This window comes from Neodiprion pinetum, chromosome 4 (genome assembly GCF_021155775.2).
Source record: "Neodiprion pinetum isolate iyNeoPine1 chromosome 4, iyNeoPine1.2, whole genome shotgun sequence".
Classification (NCBI taxonomy): Eukaryota; Metazoa; Arthropoda; class Insecta; order Hymenoptera; family Diprionidae; genus Neodiprion; species Neodiprion pinetum.
This window is the reverse complement of record NC_060235.2, coordinates 1,008,917-1,028,274: the sequence shown is the minus strand read 5'-3', so window position 1 is coordinate 1,028,274 and position 19,358 is coordinate 1,008,917. Positions and strand designations below refer to the sequence as shown.

At 42.8% G+C, this 19,358-nt stretch overlaps 1 protein-coding gene across 3 annotated transcripts in view; it reads right to left on the bottom strand.

Moving 5' to 3' along the window:
- The window catches only part of IRSp53 (Insulin receptor substrate 53 kDa), a 108,244-nt gene that overhangs the window by 7,648 nt on the left and 81,238 nt on the right, over nt 1–19,358 (bottom strand). For all 3 annotated transcript variants that reach the window (XM_046620417.2, XM_046620421.2, XM_046620418.2), the window contains exons 5-12: nt 17,623–17,684; nt 8,606–8,677; nt 8,324–8,527; nt 7,696–7,887; nt 7,385–7,613; nt 2,334–2,525; nt 1,114–1,216; nt 78–279 (exon numbers count right to left, since the gene is read on the bottom strand). In XM_046620417.2, coding sequence (XP_046476373.1) covers nt 78–279; nt 1,114–1,216; nt 2,334–2,525; nt 7,385–7,613; nt 7,696–7,887; nt 8,324–8,527; nt 8,606–8,677; nt 17,623–17,684 — 1,256 coding nt within the window. The remainder of the gene's footprint in view (nt 1–77; nt 280–1,113; nt 1,217–2,333; nt 2,526–7,384; nt 7,614–7,695; nt 7,888–8,323; nt 8,528–8,605; nt 8,678–17,622; nt 17,685–19,358) is intronic.

The following is a 19,358-nucleotide window of genomic DNA, read 5'->3' as shown; positions in this document are numbered from 1 at the left end:
AAACCAACGTGCCAGATGACATTGGCAAGCTCGCGGTGAACCTGAAAATTAGTCATATAGTGGGTAATTGGACTCACGGATTTGGCCTGTCGAGACGTCGGCGTCGTGATCGTCTGGGAACTGTTGCTGTTCGACATGTTGGTGGGTGTGTGGCTGCTGTTGCTCGAGGTGCCCTCCTCGACTCCTGGGGTGACGGGGGGCCGAGACGGCGGCGGTTTGCACGGCGGTACGACTCTCGGCTCGGGTGTCCGTCCGCTGTTGGAGGCGCGGGACGGCGACCTGGGGGCGAAGGAGAGTCTCTCGTTATCAGGGGACCCCGTAGAGAGACCGAATGAGACGCTCAAAGTCGTGGGAGGGGGAGATTGGAACGTCGAGGTCTAAAGGTCCCTAAGCATCTCGGGGAGCGTTGAATGGCCGAGCAGCCTAGGAATGCAATTGCCGGAGTCTCCCCCTCTGCCCCGCGGCACTTGTCTGCCAAGGCGTTAAGAAGGCCTCTTCTGCACTTCCCGTATTCGTCGCGAGGGTGAAGATGCAGGGAGACTGGTAAGCAAGTCGACGGGCTGGACTATTTGGGGTTGATTTATGTGGTTTGTGAGGGTATTTTATGGTTTAAATGTACCTCGTCAACGTTCTCGATGTCGATAAACTGCCGGAACTTAGATTATCAATCACGTTTCAATGCCGATCTCTTTAGCAAAACTAAATGGATCTTTAATGTATTATGGCTGATGAAGAGAAGAGATAGAGAAAAAAATAAAATAAAAATTGTGGTGCGAAATGAGACCTGCCGCAGATAATCACCGTGGACAATTGCAGATGATTATAGGTGCTACGTAGAAAATTATTAACATGAGTTACCATTTTCTTCAGCAAAATGACTCGGTTGGCCGGTCGTCCCAACTTGAGAAGGTGACGTAACAAGAAAAGAAACAAAGAATGAGAAAAGTTTCAACAGGTTTGTTTATCCAGTTATTCTGCCAAAGAAACTGTGTTGTGAAGGGATCTCTAAGGATTCGTTTCAGAGCCGTTTAAAAGGGAAATTTCGGATCGATGGAATCAAGGAACGGGAATTCGTGCAAAATGGAAGAACTTGGTACAGTACAAGTCACTCACCCAAGAGTTTCGTCGATGATGATCTCGGTGTATGCGAGAGGGAACCAGCCTGAGCTCTGAGTACGCAGGTTCTCCCCAAATTGCCATCCCTTCTGTCTGTCGCCTGTGCGAATGAGAAACAAGGCAACGTTTAAAAACTCGATTTGTTCAAACATTTGACTCTGAGTCTAAGCTTCAGTCCAGAAGAACGTATCCTGCGAAGGAATGACAAGAAAGGGTACAAATGATCCCAGGAACAACTGTCCGTCGGTTGTAAGTGTTAGTGTTGAAATTCTGGGATCAAACTTTATTCATCGCGAATACAGAGAAGTGATGAAAATTTTACCACCCTGCTGTTTTACGCCGCTATGTGAGATCTGAAACGGGATTTCTAGCGTCTGCCAGCACATCGCGACTCGTCTGAAGAAAGTGAAGAGGCGTTTAAGGGGCGTTAAAAATTTACTCGACTACTCTTTGCACCCGTCTCAACGCGCTGCACTTTCAAGACACTTAAATTGCACCTGCTTCTCCATCCTCAGCCTGTCACCTTCCAGACTGCCCGGAAAATTCCTCAGCATTGAAATTTAAAATTCGAAAACACGAGTGGAATGTGACCTAGGCCCGCGAAACTGGGCCTCGTAATTACACGTGAAGAAGAACATTGAATCAGCTCGCTCACTTATGGCTGATAAATAATAATTCATGTTTGCGACGGGGCTGGGTAAATAATGGCTTTTTACACCTCCGCATTTCAACGCAAAAATTCTGCCAATGTCTTTCCCAAGTGGAAATAAATTCCCATGAAACTTGATTCGATATTTGGCGAGACTCCGCAGATTTGAAAACACAAATTCATGGAAGAACGAAGGTTCTTCAAAGAGCAGCGATATCGATACGCGTTCTGGGATTTATACTAGCCGGCTAGCTGTTCAGCCCCGCAACTCACGCTTGTGCAATGACCGTGAAGGCACTTCGCCTAATGGCCAGCGAATTCGCTGTGCATCGTACGCAAGTTGCAATCTCGAAACGGTATTTGAATGCCGGAAATATACAGTCACTCACTGAACTGCATGCTGTTCACCGATCCGAACATAAATAATTGGCTCTGCCGCTCGACCGAATGCCGATAATAAAAATTGGGCCTCTTTATCGTTGAGTGCGGAAAAAGAAATCCAAGTTTTTCGATCATTGTTTCTTTCCTTTTTCATTCATTCTTCTCCTCCTTTTACTCGGCTACTCACCCATCAGCGCGATCAAGTCTCCCTCCAAGAAGCTCAGCTGGTTCTCCCCCGAACTAAGGTAGGCGAAAAGCGCCCTCGCCAAAGGCGCGTCACCCCAACCGCCCCCCGTTCCAACACCACCTACGCCCCCCATTCCGCTGCTGCGAGAGGCGGGGGCCATTGATCTTGGCCTCGGCGGTGTTTCAGGGGCCTCTGAAAGTAGGAGAAATTTTTTTTGTCTAGTTACAGTTTTTTATTTTTACAAATAGAAAGACTCAACTCTTCGATCTCATAAGATTTCAACAGATGTTCCGGCAATTTGAATCATGATGCAATTTTCTCAATCGAATATTACACAATGAATTAATTATCCCGTTCTTGCTATTCACTCCCGGGTACAATCAACGAACCAGGATTGTGAAATCCGATACAAGCGAAGCCTGTAAATTGATTCGTCCTGTTTACACACCGTATTGTAGTTTATAATTCTCCCTAAGCTACTGTCCAAACAACTGCGTTATCCGATCTAGGTAAACATGATTGTCCGAGGAGCGCGTTAAAAATTCAATCAATCATTATTCGAACAATCAATTAACCGTCTAGTTTCATTAAAAAATTATTCATGTCGCGCTGCAGTCTGAAAAGAAATTTCGTCCCGTAACATCCCGCCCCTCGAATCCGTCTCGTTTTTCCGCAAACTGTATCCGGAAGTTCTGCATCCTGGAGGACGTAAATTGCGGGGGAGTCCCAGAGCGGCGAGGAACTCGGGAACTCTTCCTCTTTGTCGAGGACGTGGCCCGTAGTCGAGGACAGTCGCGTCGTCTGCCCGCCGACCCAGGGGACGACCTCCAAGTACCGGGTTACACATGCGGTGCGGAGCACAGTGACTGCACACTCGAAACGCCCCCGGGGATTCACCAGACTCGATTTACAACGGCATGTGCATGCACGCGCCGCGTTGTCCTCGAGCTTGCAACAACCGGCGAAAAGTTCACTCCGGATCTCGATAAAGCTTATCAGCTTTCCTGCCGCGCGTCTGACTTATGTGTATCACGTTTTGCCTTCTTCTTCTTGCTCCTCCGTGCAGCTCGGTCCGTCTGAGATACACGTCGCCTTTTCTAGCATCTTGAATGACAAATCGTTCCCTGTACTCTTGCAATTTTTTGCCACCTCCTAACAGAGCCAGATCAGTGTCCGCTCGACGCGTTACAGATAACTATTTGATGAAATTCTTGTGGATGGTGCGAGTGCTTCAATCATTTCCACGAGCCTTTATCGGCGTAACGTGTACAAATGTATTGTTTCTGTGTACTTTTTTTTTTCTTTTTTGGTCTTAGCTATGTACTTTTCCGGGGACAGGTTTGAAGTTCCGAATTTAAAAATTTCCGAAAACGCCTAATTCCGAATTATTTGCCGGCGAAACTTGAAGTAAAGAAATTAAATCTTTACGAAACAACAAAGTTTCGAATGGTCGGAAAGCCGACGGTTCAAAGTTCCGAAATGCAATATCCCGAAAATTCAAGGTACGATGGAGCAAAGTTCCGGAAAGTAAACTTACGATAGAGAAATATACTCACACGGAGTAGTTTACTCGACGAGTGGGTGTAAAATATGAGAAATACCGAAAATCGGAATGACCGAGATTCCGAACGTAAAAATATGGAAAATCCACATCAAAGAAAGATCAAAGTGATAAAATTTCACCAAGCCAGAAATTCGCAGTACTCAAAATCTCGGATCATTCGGAAATTTCGATATATCAGATTTAAAAAATTTCTCAATTTCGCACTTTCGAAACTTTGACTCGTCGGAGCTACGTCCTTTCGGCATTTTCTCCTTTCCGTACTTTGAGTCTCTGATTTTGGACCATTCGAAACTTTGATGTTTCGTCAAAGTTTGATCCCTTTACTCTGAGTTTCGCCACCAAAAAATTCGGAATTTGCCGCTTTCGGACATTTAAGCCCACCACCTTTTTCGCACATACATTACAGAACGGAACCGCTGGAGCATGGGCTAATCGGCAGTACGGAAATTATTCATCGCGGTGCCCGCGAGGCGATAAAATTGGCGAATTGAGCGGGTCGGTTTATCGCCGGTGAGACAGGAAGAGGCGGGTAATCGAAGGTTGAACGGCATGTTTGTTGGGTATTAAAAAGAGCTGGGCTGCCTGAAGCGAGCGGCGTTTCAAAATCGAACGATTTATCAACTCGAACAGACGCTCGCGTGTTACGCATTAGTTATTTACCGCCCTGCGATATTTCCTCCGGAGGCGGCTTCGCAGGGACGTGCTACCCGCGGGATGGGAAAACGTGTCCCCTTCTTTTTCAACCCCCTCCTCCTAAAAGTCATCCCTACGGTATTTCCGCGTGCTGGTCGTCCTGCACCGAAACTCACGTACTTCTCCTCTCACGTCTGTTCTTCATCTTTGTAATCCGTCAGGAATCCACCATTTCTTTCTCGCACTTGATTCCCGCTCTGTATTCGATCCATCAATTTTGAATACGATGTATATTTCCTTATGCGAACATTCACTTCAATCTTCGCGATACTCAAACCGAACGTCTACCGAGCTAAGATTCTTTCAAATTATCTGCGATCTCTGAAATTCTTTCGATTAACGTGACATATCACGATACTATATTTATTCCCGACTCAACCGTAATGTTCGATTTTTTTTCTCTCAAAAGCGGGACGAAATAAATATATTAATTTCTCTTTAGTTTTCTTTCTAATCTGTGAGTAAAAAATATCACTCTTCCCCAGCACTTGCGGGAAATATCGTGTTATATTTTCTGCAAATTAGTTTTTCAATTTTCCTAGTCTTCTGTTTCTTTTCTTCCTTTTCGATTTTGACCTACACTTCTCTGTATTATTATTACCTTTCAATAATATTACAGTTTTTTAACTGATAGATCACACTTACACATAAAAAGAAAACAACCTTCAAGTCAATAATGCACCCAGAGTTGAGTCGGCAATAAAGTCGAATACGCAACACAGGAATAAAAGTCGATTATTTCCTCGTTTCATAATGTAGTTACTATTAAAATCGTATCAAACTTGATAAAATTTCTCTTCGTTTTGGAATATTTTTTCGTTTCTTTTTTTCCTTCACACAGGATTTACGCAGAGCTATTTGTCACACGCGTGAGTTTACCGTCAAAGAATCACAGGCTCACTTTCAAGTTATGCTGGAATTCAATGATGAAATACTGTAAAGAGGCCGATGCGGGGATTCGACTGTGAAGGAATGCGTCAAGCGGATACGAATCCGCGCCGTTGTACGTATCTACAAGTGTGGATTTGCTACACAAGCAATTCCGTACGCGGAGAGTAGGTAACAATGGTTACACGTCGTCCTTCGGACTTTCATAACTTGCGGCACGGTAAGCAAGGCATTCCGCTCGGTTAATTTATTCAATTTGTTTAGACGCGCATGCTTCCACCTACCTGTGCGAATTTAATTTCGAGCGTTCAACGTTGCAAAGATGAGAAAATTCCGTACTTCGGTCGACGAGATTCGGGCGTAAAATTTACTCGCGGTCAAATAATATATCTTTTATTTATTTATTTATTTATTTTTTTATCAAGTTGCAGCTTTTTTCTGTCTCGTTTCTGGAAAACACTTTTTTTTTCGTCCAATATCAGTCCGCGTAATTATCAGCGATGCGTAGTCAGAGACGGTTAATTGAAAGGCTCAGGGAGCTGGAATTTGCACGGTTCAGGAATTGGCAAAATGTAACCAATAATTCGGCACGCGTGTGCCTCGAACGTTTTGGTCCGTATAGACGAAGGAGGGGAAACTAACGGTAAACAGGGTGAAAATCCTCGATACTCGCGTAGCGCGAAATCGACGGGAATGCAAACATTCGTCCCTTTTCGTATTTGCGACACATATTACCAATAGAAAGGGAGGACGCGCACACCTGCGTACCGATTTACATTCGCACGTACATTTTGCGTAGCATTCAATACCCGTTCACAGCAAATAACTCTGCGGACTCGCGCACGGTTCAACGAGTAAAATTACGCGCTTCGATTCAGAAGTGACAGTGCCTAAACAGACGTCGAAAGAAAATGAAAAGGAAGAACCGTTTCGCGAGAAAAAATTACACATATATATATATTATAAACATATACGTACGTTGAGGCAATAAAGAGATATGACTTGGAAACATTCTCCGAGAGCCAAAAAGCTCCGAGTTTTTTCAAGCCAATTATTTCTCCGTGACTTTTGAAAGAATATAAGGGGCATTCCATGCCAATTCAGTAAACGGTTGACTATGAAATTTGTTAATTTCACCATGAATTTTTTATACGTTACTAAGACCTCTGACGATCTTTCAAGAAGATTTTCAACATTTTTTAATCACGCCTCGTTAGCCCATGATTTTGTAAACCCATCTCCAAAACAACTAATTCGTGTTTTATGAAACAAGAAAAAAAAACATTTGTTTTCCGAAATGAAACATGTTCTCGCAAGATTCACAGTGGGACCTCGTATTTTTTTTTTATTCTTGTAATAATTTCGTTTGAATCGTTTGTTACATTTTCATACCTGTTCAAAATTTATTGTAAAATTTTCAAACGAATCGTGAGTGTGTTTTAGAAATAGAGAAATAATATAGAAACTAAGAAATCGAATCGGAGGTGCGTTACGTATTGTAATAGATTTTTAACAGGTATGAACGATTAAAAGAATAAACAAAACTATTTAAAAAAATGGAAAAGAGATCAGGTCGCACTCTGAATCTTGCGCGAAAGTGTTTCATTTCGGAATCCAAATGTTTTATTTTTTCTCGTTGCACAAAAAACAAGTTGGGTGTTTTTCAGATGAGTTTAAAAAATCATAGGGTAAAGACGAGTGATTATATAAAATTGAATATTTTTTCGGAAGCTTTTCAGCGGTCGTGCTAAACGTAGGAAAAATTCTTGATGAAGTTAAAAAACGTCACGGTCAACCGTTTACCGAGTTGTCGTGGAATGCCCCGCAAGTATCAGCAGTTGAAGATTTTTATCAAAGGACGAGTGGATTCGATTGACTGCAAATTCATTAAATAATCACGACTCACCTGGACCCAGAGAGAGGCTCGAGGCGTGAAGATTGGCCTCGGATCGTGCTCGCGACAAGGCGATGTGATGAAGAGGAGGCCCGTGATTCTGAGTCGCATTGTTTCCGGGTGGCGGTCCGAGTCGCAATTCGAGACAAGAGCTGTCCATGCTTCGAGTCTTGCGTAACTGCGAGCTGAGTGTCAGTTCCGAGCCGCCGTTCTCATCGTCTTCGGGCCAGAAGGACACTTGCTGTGGAAGAATGAGGAGGAAATGAGAGGCGTGCGATTCCGTGGCTTTCGACCAGAGCTTCAAACTTTCCCTCCAAACTCACCCTGAGTCGAGAGGCGAACATGTCCTCGACGGATTGCGGCAGGTATTCCCGAGTTCCGGCAACTTCGCGCCACTCGTCAACCGAGGGATGAAGCGCCGCGAGCGCCACTTCGTGAAAACTCACGTAATGCTTTGCCAGCGAGCATTGCCTTTCCAAAACGAAACCGTATCTCCGCCGTTCCTGAGTCATCGCCTGTTCGTCGCAGGAGGATAAGACATTTATTACGAGAGTTTAAGCTCACCGAATTAGGTAACAAATTACAGAACGTAGGAAGGGGTGGAACTGCCTCGAAAGGTATTAAAATCGTCCCCGAGAGTCAGTAACGTCTGGATAAACGTTCGGTTTCCATCCACGCTTACTAGGGTGGTGGACGAATTTTTTCGTCAATTTCTTTTTCAACATTATTACTCTGAGAATAAAATATACGATAACAATGCGTCTGAAACACGTGAATTTTAAACGGGGAAATCCATCCTTTTGCGGGCGCACGGGTTAGAGTTGAGATAAAAATGTGAAAAGATTCGGGAATTGATTTTGAATTATTTGAAATTGATTCGAGGGTGGCCCTGAGAAAAAAAAAAAAAAAAAAATGGCCAACACCCTAAACAAGGACCATCCAAATGCTTACGTTCTTCAAACTCTGTTCGCAGAAAGCGTCGAGCTTAGATTTTTCCTCCTCGAGTATCTGCATGTTTTTAAGCTCCTTGTCCATCGCCAATCCGCTTTTGCTCGCACCCCTGGATTTCTTTCGTTGTTTCTTAATGGTAGCCGCAGCCTTGCTGTAAGTTTCCGAACGCGTCTTGTGCTGCTGTAAGAATCTCTTTTGCTCGCTCTAAAAATTCAAAGTTATCGTCGATTAGCCATCGTCGATCAATGGCTGATGATTTTTCACTTGAATTTCGACACGTACCTGCACCACTTTCGTGTCCTTCTCCAAATTCGTCTCAAGCGGTACGAGTAAATCGACATAGAACGCCTTCAGCTGTAACAAAATCGAAAATTCAATTTCAGTTACCACTGTTTTAATCGAATAAAACGAAGATCCTCAAAAAGCTGGTAAACTCAAAGTAAAATTAATTTTCTCGCCGCTTCTGTATGACGATAATTACGCAAATGTATAATATATGTATAACATAACCGCCGTACGTATGAATTCCCACCGCCGCAATACGTGCACTCGTTTAATTGATGCCAACTACGTGGCAAGATCAAAGGACGAGACTGTAAAGCCGCAGGAGATTCCCTTTGTCCAATCGGTGCGTACGTATTAGAGCAATGCGGTAACTGGAACCACTGGAAACTTTGACGAAAATAGATATCTGTCTGACATTCGGATACCGTGTGGATACAGGCGAAGGTGCGGTCGCACAAATTTGAATTTAACCCACGATCCGCATTATTCTCTCCACCTCGGTACGAAGTTATTTCGAGTTTCGCAGGACACATTTCCTCAAATAACATTCCCTGACGTTTTGCGCAGCTTTTACGATAAAAAACCCCACAAGTTTTACACCTTGAATGTATATTTATTCGGATCTAGAAAAACACATATTATTCTTTCGTTTCACACAAATAATAAGAAATTAAACAATAACATTTTTGAAAACGATTTATAGAAAAAGTGCGTTTTTTCTACAACTCCCTCACTTTTCCCTAAATTTTCTCGATAGAGGAAATTCCCCGACTATTCCCGGCTTAGACGTTACGTCGACGCCTGGGATCTTGTCGAAGCAACTGATAGCGAATAGTCGGCGCGTCTCGAAACAAAGTATCGACCGAAGGATTACATCCTCGGAATAAATCCGTTGAGCACATATCCCTGCAGCAGTGCCAGTAACGCGGAATTGGACCGAGTCGCAAAGAAAGAGAGAAACAGAGAGAGCCGAGTGTAGTGGAAGGAGGAACGAATTGCGGGTTAAATCGAGCGCGCGAAGCGTTGCAGCTCTAAGTAGTATCAGCCCGAGTCTGACGCGCCGCACGCTCAACTTTCCAAGTAGTATTACCACGGCTCGAGTTGTCCGTGCGGTTCCCTTAAGGCCGCGTGTAAATTTTATACGCTGCGCCTCCAGCTTCGGGATTTATTTGAATTTTTTATTTCTTATTTTTCATTTTTTCTCGTTTATTTATTTTTTCTATTTTCCTGCACCCTGACATATTGCGTGGGAAGCGTAGGATCGGCGCTTCGTGCTGCAGTAATTTTCAATCACACGTTCGGCACGTCGACTGCGCGTCGTCGGATCGGTGTGATGAAAATCGAGAGAAAAAAAAATCAGGGTGCTTTATACGCTGCGGGTCGTGTGATCCCTGCTCTTTTTCCCAACTCTCTCTCTCTCTCTCTCTCTCTAGTTTTATCACCTTTTTTCTTTTTTTTTTTGTTCCATCAACAATAAACATTAATTACTAGGTAGTTCATATCGTTGTCGAGCGCAGCGCATACGCGTAAATTATATGTCTGTGAATGAAAAAAGTAAAAGGAAGAACGAAATACCAGAGAGTGCAGTAGCTATGCACACAACTACTACTGTATTATTGCTGATCGGTTATCATGGATCGGAAATCGCAATGCGAGTAAAAAAAGTTTTAAATTCGAGGCGTAAAAACTGAAAAAAGAAACAAATGAAAAGAGAGAGAGAGAGAGAGAGAGAAAAAAAACACTTCACGAGGAGAAAACAAGAGGTGATAAATTCTGTTCCCTTCGGTAATATTTCCCCTGTATAGCTATGCATATACCGACGAACCTGGCGATCGAGAGTCGTGGGATTCATACGAATATCTATACGTAGGTATATTCCCTTTTCCCACATTTGTCATGATTTTTGCTTTTACTTCTACATCATGTATATGTATGAAGTTCCGCGTCGCTTTGCTTGTATTTTCTTTTTCGTTTTTAATCGGATTAAAATATCGGGTGAAATATCCGTGGGTACAGTTTTTTTTGTTATTCATTGGTCTGTTTGATGCGACGCGCGCGCAATTTTTTTTTTTTCTTGTTTTCGTTTTTGTTGTTACTTTATCTCTCTCTCTCTGCGTCTTCTGGAAATTCACGATCCCTGGTGACGCGCGGGTCTTACGCCGAACTGCAAGTTCTTTGGAAGATAATAGCTAAGCTTTGTGCCATACAATGTGCTCGCAGCAAAGGTCGGTTAATGAGTCATTAAAACCGACGATAATTAGCAGCATTCGGTTACGACAACCTCTCTACTGCAAAGCCACCAACTTAAGCCACTCAATTCTATATATATTCCGCTTTCCACTCCTGCTCTTATCAATGGATCCACAGCATCGTATCGTCGGGATTGCACAACGTCGACGCAAACAGCTCCATGTTATTCGAGTAAATACGAATGCCGAATCCCTCTATTGAAATTGACAATCCACCTCGTCAGCTCGTGCAATGATGTAAACTATAATTGCTTGCTTCAATGAAGCGATCTCCATATAATTTCACAAAGTATTGAATCGAATTAAAATTTTTCACTAAAACCATTTCTACCAACATTCGGTCCAACATACGATGTAACTCCGTGAAACGACCGTCATCCGACGTTTAATATTCCTAAATACCGGTATAATTATTTAATTATGTATATATACCAAGCCCAATTATTACCGTAGATGCTTTTAACCCTCTGCTCAATAAAACAAGAGAAAAGAAGGAAAAGGAAAGAGATGAAGGAAAAAAAAAAAAAAACTCGAGACGAAGAGCGAACGACTGGAGTCGGGGCATCATACCTGTAATGAGTTGCAAGGCTGGCAGAAATTAGTCGAAACGGTTACGAGTAACGGTGTAGAAAAAGCTTGCACAGGGTGCGTTTCGAAGGTACGAAGAGGACGGCGAGCCCGGCTACCTCTACATTGGCTAATTCCGACTTTTAATTGGATTGCCCGATTCGCTGTCTCCGTTTCTACGTTTCTCCCACCGCTCCCTCTCCCTCTTCCTCGTCCTTCCCCCTCCTCTCGTTCGCCGCCCTCATCTACTCCCAATGGAGCCTCCTCTCTTAAAAAGCCCCGTGATTGGCTTCCTTCCAGCGCTTTAACGACGCTGAAATACCGGCTAGGCTACCCACTCGATGTATAGCCGTAAAGCTGCGCTATGCCGGGTGAACCCGGGAAGCGGCCGAGCTTACGCAGCGAAAATATGGATTTATCATAAATTTATGGATCCCCTTCCATCTCCACCTCGTCGCTTGATTCAAGGAGGTTTCATACTCTTGCCGCGATGTCCGGTACACGCGCCAGGATTTTCCACGCTCCGATTCGCTACGGCGAATGCTTTAAGGATAAAAGGATGAAAGGATCCGCGGTTTGAGGAAGTCCAAGTTGTCGTGGAACATTGCTTTAACCATTCCAGTCACACGTTATTGGGCTCGGTCAACTTTTATAAAAAGATGACGGTCGATGCTTTTTGGGCTCGCTGATGACGAGTATGAAATCAGATTTTGAAAATGCAAGACGGTGGATTCGGTACGGTGAACGAATATTTCAAATTTATTCGAATTCGGTCTGAAAAATCAATTTAGGGGTTTTCGGGGTCACTGGTTGTATCAGCCGTACTGAATTTTCAAAATCTGATTTCAGATTCGTAATCAGCGACCCCAAAATCTTATAATTTATGTAAAACACATATACGTTGAGACGGGTAATTTTTCGAAAATGAACGATTTCCTCAATTTCGACGATTTTTTTCAATCAATTTGTTTCTAACAATAATCATTTACATTATATCGTAATAACTACTCTCGAGTATTGAAAACCTATCGGTATACTATCAGAAACAGCAAAAAACCGCAAAGAAATATATTGAAAAGTTCTGTAAATATATAAAAAATGTATGTAAATTCGGTAGTATATGAATTTTTACCACTATGACTCAAAGGGTTAAACAATCTACTCGAAATCAATCGAGTTCAATTTGACCGGAGCAGTCTTTTCTCGATTCATGATCAGAGAGAAGGGAATTTAATACAACAGTCGTTTCAAACATTTAAATATTTCCATGCTGCTGTAATTACTCTCGCTAATCCTACCTTGAGTTTCTTTTCACTGACTCAATACGCATCTCAAAAATAGCTTCATATTTCATTTGATCAAAAAACAACTGTTTTGTAAGCTTTGAGGTCGACAAATCTCACGTATATTCTGAACAAGGAGAATGGACAGAAATTTTCATCTCCAATTCAGGCATTCCGCGTTAATTTGAGGGTAAAAAAAATTCCTTGAGCTTCGCCTCGCCGATCCTGTTCACATGTAATCTAATACAGGCTGTTCTCGTCCCTCGGTAACTACGAGGGTGCTGACAGCAGCCCCGTATCGTTGGCCTTTATGGTTCGGTAATAGCCGGGGACAATCTTAACGTCCGCGATGCGCAATATTTTGACCATTTTTTTTCATCCCCTCTTCGCCAGCCCCTCGAAATAGCCGAATACTTAATCGCCCAGAGAAGCTGACTCGTCGAATGCTCCGAGGTTTTTCGCCACCTTTAATTCTCCGATTTGGGGAAAATATTGAAAAAGAAAGGGAAGAAAAAAGATACCAAAAACCGTCAAACTTATAATACTCTGGAAGCTCGATTGCGGAAAATCGGGGGAAGGAGGATCGAGGTTCGCAAAACGCGGTAGCCTCCACTCGCAATTATTACAAGACGAGACAACAACTCGTATTTTAACGCCGTCTGGCAGCGTGTTTCTTTTCCTCCTCCAGCGGGCAACAGCATCCGAGTGTATCCGGCGAGACGCGGGGAGGCGGGATGAAATTTACGACCCTATTTCCTGCCTAAGTACATAATAATAACTTATTTTCTTTTTATACTCTCTCTCCGGTCGGCATGCGCCACCCGTTTCTAAGATGTGCAATCCGCGCTTGCGCATAATTTCCAAGAAAATCGTTCGACCGTTAGATTACACGAGTGAAGACGAATTTTGAGTCCGGGTTCTAGACGTCAAATTTTGTTTTTTTCTACTTAACTAATGAAAGAAAAAATAGTTTCATCGGATAAAGTTTCTTTATGTAGAAACCAGAACGATATTTCGAATTTTCCGAAAAATTACTTACATTCTCAAACGTTTATTGTAAGTAACAATTAAATAAACTTTAGTTTTGCATTCGAATCACTTTTCTTCAAAAATAATAATTCATAATAAAGTACAAACGTAAAAGAATTGATAAACAAAGTTTAAAAATGAATAATTTTCGTACTTCTGTTTTTTTAAGGACGATCTTGTGTCAAACCCCAAACACAATCTTTCATCGTGCTCTCATTATATTGCCCCTGGTAACGTTACTAACGATAAACTCTATCACATGTTAGTGAAAACGTTTTTCTTATTCTTCCGAATAGACACTCACATTAGCCGTCAACCAAAAACTTCAAGACATATTTATCAACGTAAAAAATGTAAAAACAAACATTATAATTAATAAAGAGAGGTTCTGATTATCATTCGATGTACAGAACCGATACTTATTCATCTCAATGGAATATCAAAAATGGAAAGAAAACTGTCCTCGTCCTTACCCGTGTTATTCTGCACGGAACAATTACACCGGCGGTTTTTTGTCCACCCTAATTTTTGATTCGGTTTAAGGACACCGCTGCTCCAATGTCTTTTCCACTCCGAAAGAAAAGGCCGGATTACTTGACAGTTTTACTTTTTCAACGAAATACCGCCGTACCTTGCTTCCGTTCTCTTTTTCTCACCTTTTCTCATTTCAAACAGAGATGCAGAACATCGAGTGACAAATTCTGATTAAATCTCCATCAATTGAGAGCAACGATTTCGCCAACTTTTCGTTTACAACTCGTGAAAATTTTTGCTCGCTCAAATTCATACGAAATAGAGGAAAAAAGAAAAAAAAAAACTAGTATTAATTGCGTATCAGCTTCAAGTGTCGATTCTTCATCCCAATTTCGGGATACAGGGGGAAGGCAATCGCCGATAGAACGGGGGACGCTTCCGCAGGATAGCGAGTCAAACGACTCGGGTCAAAGTCCGGTAGGACATAACGAGTAGCTCCGAAACTCGACTCCCTCTGATATCTGCGGCGGTATAGAAATATCTCGTTAAGATAGGAGCAGCCGAAGAGAGGCCGTAGATCACAATTATCGAAGCTCTTGGACCGCGGCGCAGTTCCGCCCCGAGTAGGTAGAATAAGTATGTATGTATGTATATAAGATTATACCCAATATCGGGAAGAATATCGTAGTAGCCTCGCCTCGCATACACACGCGTGGCTCCATAAAAGATAAGCGCGTAATGCAGCGCGTTTCGTCGCTCATAGAGTTGGATTCGTTCCTCCGTTCGTGGATCCGGCCGATTCGCCTGAGCAACCGAGATAAGACCGATTCGGATTTTCCCGGTAAAATTGGAAATCATTTTTCGCGGATATTTTCGTCGCAAATATATTGTCAATTTTCCCGGTCGGGCAGAAATTTTTAGCCAACTATTATATTTAAGATTTGAAATTACTTTTGTTATTTCACTGACTATTTTTTTTTTTTTATTTATTTTTTTTTTCTTCCTCAGTCGACAAAGATAAAAAGAAATACTTTCAAGATGTACGGAAATTTTTTCTTTCACTTCAGGTTGTCACTCTCAGACGTGGAATTTTCGCTCTTTCTTGTTTATAACAATCGACGATGCGCAGCGTAACAAAGAAGAGAAGAAAAAAAAAAAAAAACAAGAAACAAACAAAGAAAACAACAAAGAGATAAATAATATCGGACAAACGTTTCGTCAGCGAATATGTACGTCCGGAGTTTGGCAATTTGGGGATGTCTGAGCGGGGCGTCGCCCCCAAAAACCGGGGATATTACGACTCGAGCGAGACGGAATCTGGGATATATCGGAGAGTTATAAATCTAGCCCCAAGTTCTGGCGACCGACCCCTACTACAAGTTCTCGTCGAAACAGCGAACCGCCAGACGTTGCAGAGCCAATCCCGGAAGTTTGTTGTCGGCAGTTTTGCTTCTTCGCTGCAATACCAAAGTTGCCTCCTTCCTCGCGGAGCGCTAACGAAACAGGATAAAATTCCAAAATCATCGTAAAGAGAGAAGACAAAGGAAAAGAAAGAAAAAAAAAAAGAAAATTTCAGTTCTGGCGAAAATACTGCGAGAACCGGCGAAGTAGTTGACGAGCAATAAGTCGTCGGTTTCCGGCCGCAGGCTGGCCGGGGGTTGAAATCTTTCCTCCCGATTCGGCGTGATTCGCGAAAGGGTCTGAGATGCGAAAGGAGGGAAAACGGCAAGGCACAACAGCGCGTCCCTTTAACGGGTGGCCCTGACGTTTTTACGAGACTTTCTGATTTAATTGAAATCGCTCGGCTCCGCGAGCCGTTTCCGTCTTTCAGCTCTCATCTTCGGTTCGATTCGGAAGTTCGCAAGCAAACGCTGCAGAAAAGCTCTTCGCGATTTTCGCGATTCCTGCAACAGCAGCAGAAGCGGCAGCGTTCGCCTTTTGCCATTAGCCTGATGACGAATAAAGGGGGAAAATTTATATACGCGACCGCAAAATTACTGTGATCGTTATTTTATCCCAGGATCAACGCAGGGTGTGTATAGAGTTGAGCTTGAAACGCTCGCTGCAGCAGCCAACGGAAAACATGGAAAAGTTTCGATGTGTGTTGTACAGAAAAGCACTTAAAGTTTGAAATACCTCTCGAAGGATGAAGGGAAAGAGAACGAGTAGAGAGGGTGGTAGGTAGGGTGAATTTTATTTTCCTCACTATTTTTCTTCACTGTAAAAGTTGGAATTTCAATTTATATTTCACACGAGGCTGAAGCTTTGCCGCGATCGCAGGTCTTCGTAGTTCCGATTATTTTCAATAATGCGCAAAGATAATTCGAGAGGTATATTTGTTTTTCGCCGAGAAACGCGTTAGAGGTAAATTTTATCCCCAAGGCTCGTAATATACGTATAATCGATATCAAAGTGTCGTTGCCCGTTTGATAATCGAAAAGTCGTATTTAATTTTTAATTAATATTCCGAGAGCACCGCTTACAGCTTAGCCAAATCGCATTTTCGCACCTCTCAGTTTTACGCCTCGCAACGCGTCTCGTTCTCCCGCACGGGGGTGTTATACGGAGACCGCGCTCGCGGAAAACATCCAAGCAACTCCGCATAAATTTAGCGACTTTTAATTGCGTTAGGAAAGTTTATTTAAATTATTTAAACCACGCGGGGTGCAGCTCGTTCATTTGAATAAAATAATAACACCGGCCGTTGCGTCGGGAGCTGGAGCCTAACGATAAAACGGGTCGCGTTACATATAAATTGCCGTTTCACTCGAAAACGATGGCAAATTACTGTATTACTAGAAAATCGATTTCATTGTTATAATTTATGACATATCGCCGGGATCCGATGATGATGGAATTTCTGAAATATGTAAACCATTACTTGTGCATATTTTCTCATTTCTTTTTCATATACCATTTTGCATTTTTGTAGCATTTTGCACAGCTTAAGAATTATATTCCGTAACCTCCAAGTCCTCAAAAGCTCCTAATTCTGCTCCCGAGGTAATTTTTTCGTTTTTTACCGCGTTTATTACAACACTTGTGCCAAATTCATGTTTATGAATTTTCCAAATCCTCTTTCTCGCCTCGTTACACATTTATTCATTTATTTTCCCCTTTTCCGTGTATAAGATATATATATATATACCTATATACATATATATATATATACATACTCCAATTCAAACTTTCTTAGAATTCTTTACGAGTAAGTATTTTGCGACAGGCACCAAAAATTACCGAGTGCGGCTCTTGTTTTTTCTTGGAAAGAGTAAACTTTTCTCTGTGGTATATTTCCTCCCTCCCCCCTTCTATGGTTTTTTTTTTTCTTTTTCCACCACGTAATTTTTACCCTCACCGCGGTTTCGTTCACTTTATAACGTATATAAATCGAGGAGAGAAAAATACTTACAATATTCAGCTCCTGCTCTTGTATCTCCTTGTAAACCTCGACGATTCTCATCAGAGCAGATCCTGAAACATATACAAGAATAACAGAGTGACGAGAGGTTCACTGATCCGTAAGATATTTGTATTATCCTTACGATATGTATACACGGTCGAGCACAAAAGTTTGAGAGGGTGGACGTTAAGCGTTCCGTCAGCGCGAATCCATCTGCATTGAGATCGTGTTCTTTCATTCGTGACTTTCACCCTGAATTCCAAATGAATTTGAACCGGTGTTATTTCACCAAAAACGAGTCCGTATCGAAAAAGAGAGAGCGAGAGAGCGAGAGAGAGAGAGAGAGAGAGAGAGAGAGAGAGAGAGAGAGAGAGAGAGAGAGAGAGAGAGAAGGGGGATGGAGGGGAGAAAAAAAAAATAATACTTCGACGAGGTGGCGTCGCGTTCGTTCTCCTCCTCGAGATAAGTGAATCCTTGGATGAGTTCCCCGGGACGGGAAAAGGAGAGACGGAAGATGCTGGAGGCTGCATTGAAAACAAACACACGATTTTCGAGACACATGATCCCGAAACCTTGCGGAAAGAGTAGGCTTTGATCCCGGGGCCTGAGTAAACATAAATGCCATTTACCAAAGAATAGAGATTCGGCTCGACTGGTTTCCGATATCGCGAGCCCTTCGACGGTCTGAATAATTCAGAGGCTAAAAGCGCGATGGTCTAATCGCGGGGCTCGCGTCTTGGATCGAGGAGTCATTTCCTTATTTCCCGGAGTCTCCACGACTCGAGGTTATAGCTTAGAGGGAAGCCAAAAGTCGGTGAAGTAAAAGGGAAGACCAGTATAAAAGAGTCCTGCACGCTGTGCACACACATTTGCGAAAGTGTTTTCCAACCGACTTGCGAGATCTCTCCTTTATTCTCAAGTCGAGAAGTGTACCCACTAAAATCATCCTCCATACTACGCAGCTGCGGGATTTTGCGGAACTTTAAGGTATACGCTTACGATATAAATAAATTATGCAAGTAGTGGACAATTATACAGGCGGGAGGATTTTTTTACTCGAATTCGTTTATCGAAAACTGTTTATACCACTGCCGGGAGTTTTTACAAGTCCCTCGGTTATTCCGTAAATAGTTTACAGACGTACACTTTCGAGCCTCGCAGTAACAAGCGAAGCCGAAGCTGAAGTTGTACGCGCGCCTTTTTCCACTCCGCGTTTACCCATAAGTTCGGCCTGCAAAACACATCTCGCTTTTCCTAATCAATAGGAATTCCCCTAGTACCAATATTTGACGAATTGTACACACTTGGAAGGTCTGCAGCTTTCGAAACCCGGCAAGGAAACTGTGTAACGTAAATATCGCCCGGCGAAGAGCGCCCGGGGTTCAAGTTTAATTAACGAATCAAACGGCATCGCTCCAGACGAGCCGGCAGTCAAGTGTGGCTGCCCTTTCGAATAGACCGATGCCGCACAGTCGTCGGCCCTTGGATTTTTACTCGACGAAAGGTTTGCTTTTTCTCTCCGGTAGTAATCGAGGGAAAGACGCGTGATAATCTCAGCTTCGTTATAATTACGTTCGTTGTGATACGGAAAGGTGTACAGATCGGTATTGTTTTCAAACTTTTTCATTTGGAATAGCGTGCCGGAATTCAGCCAGATTTCCAACTTCCAAACTAGGTTGGAAATATTCTCAGCACCGGCAGCAGCAGGAGAACTAATGCAAAAAGAAAAAAGTAAGGAGATTCGA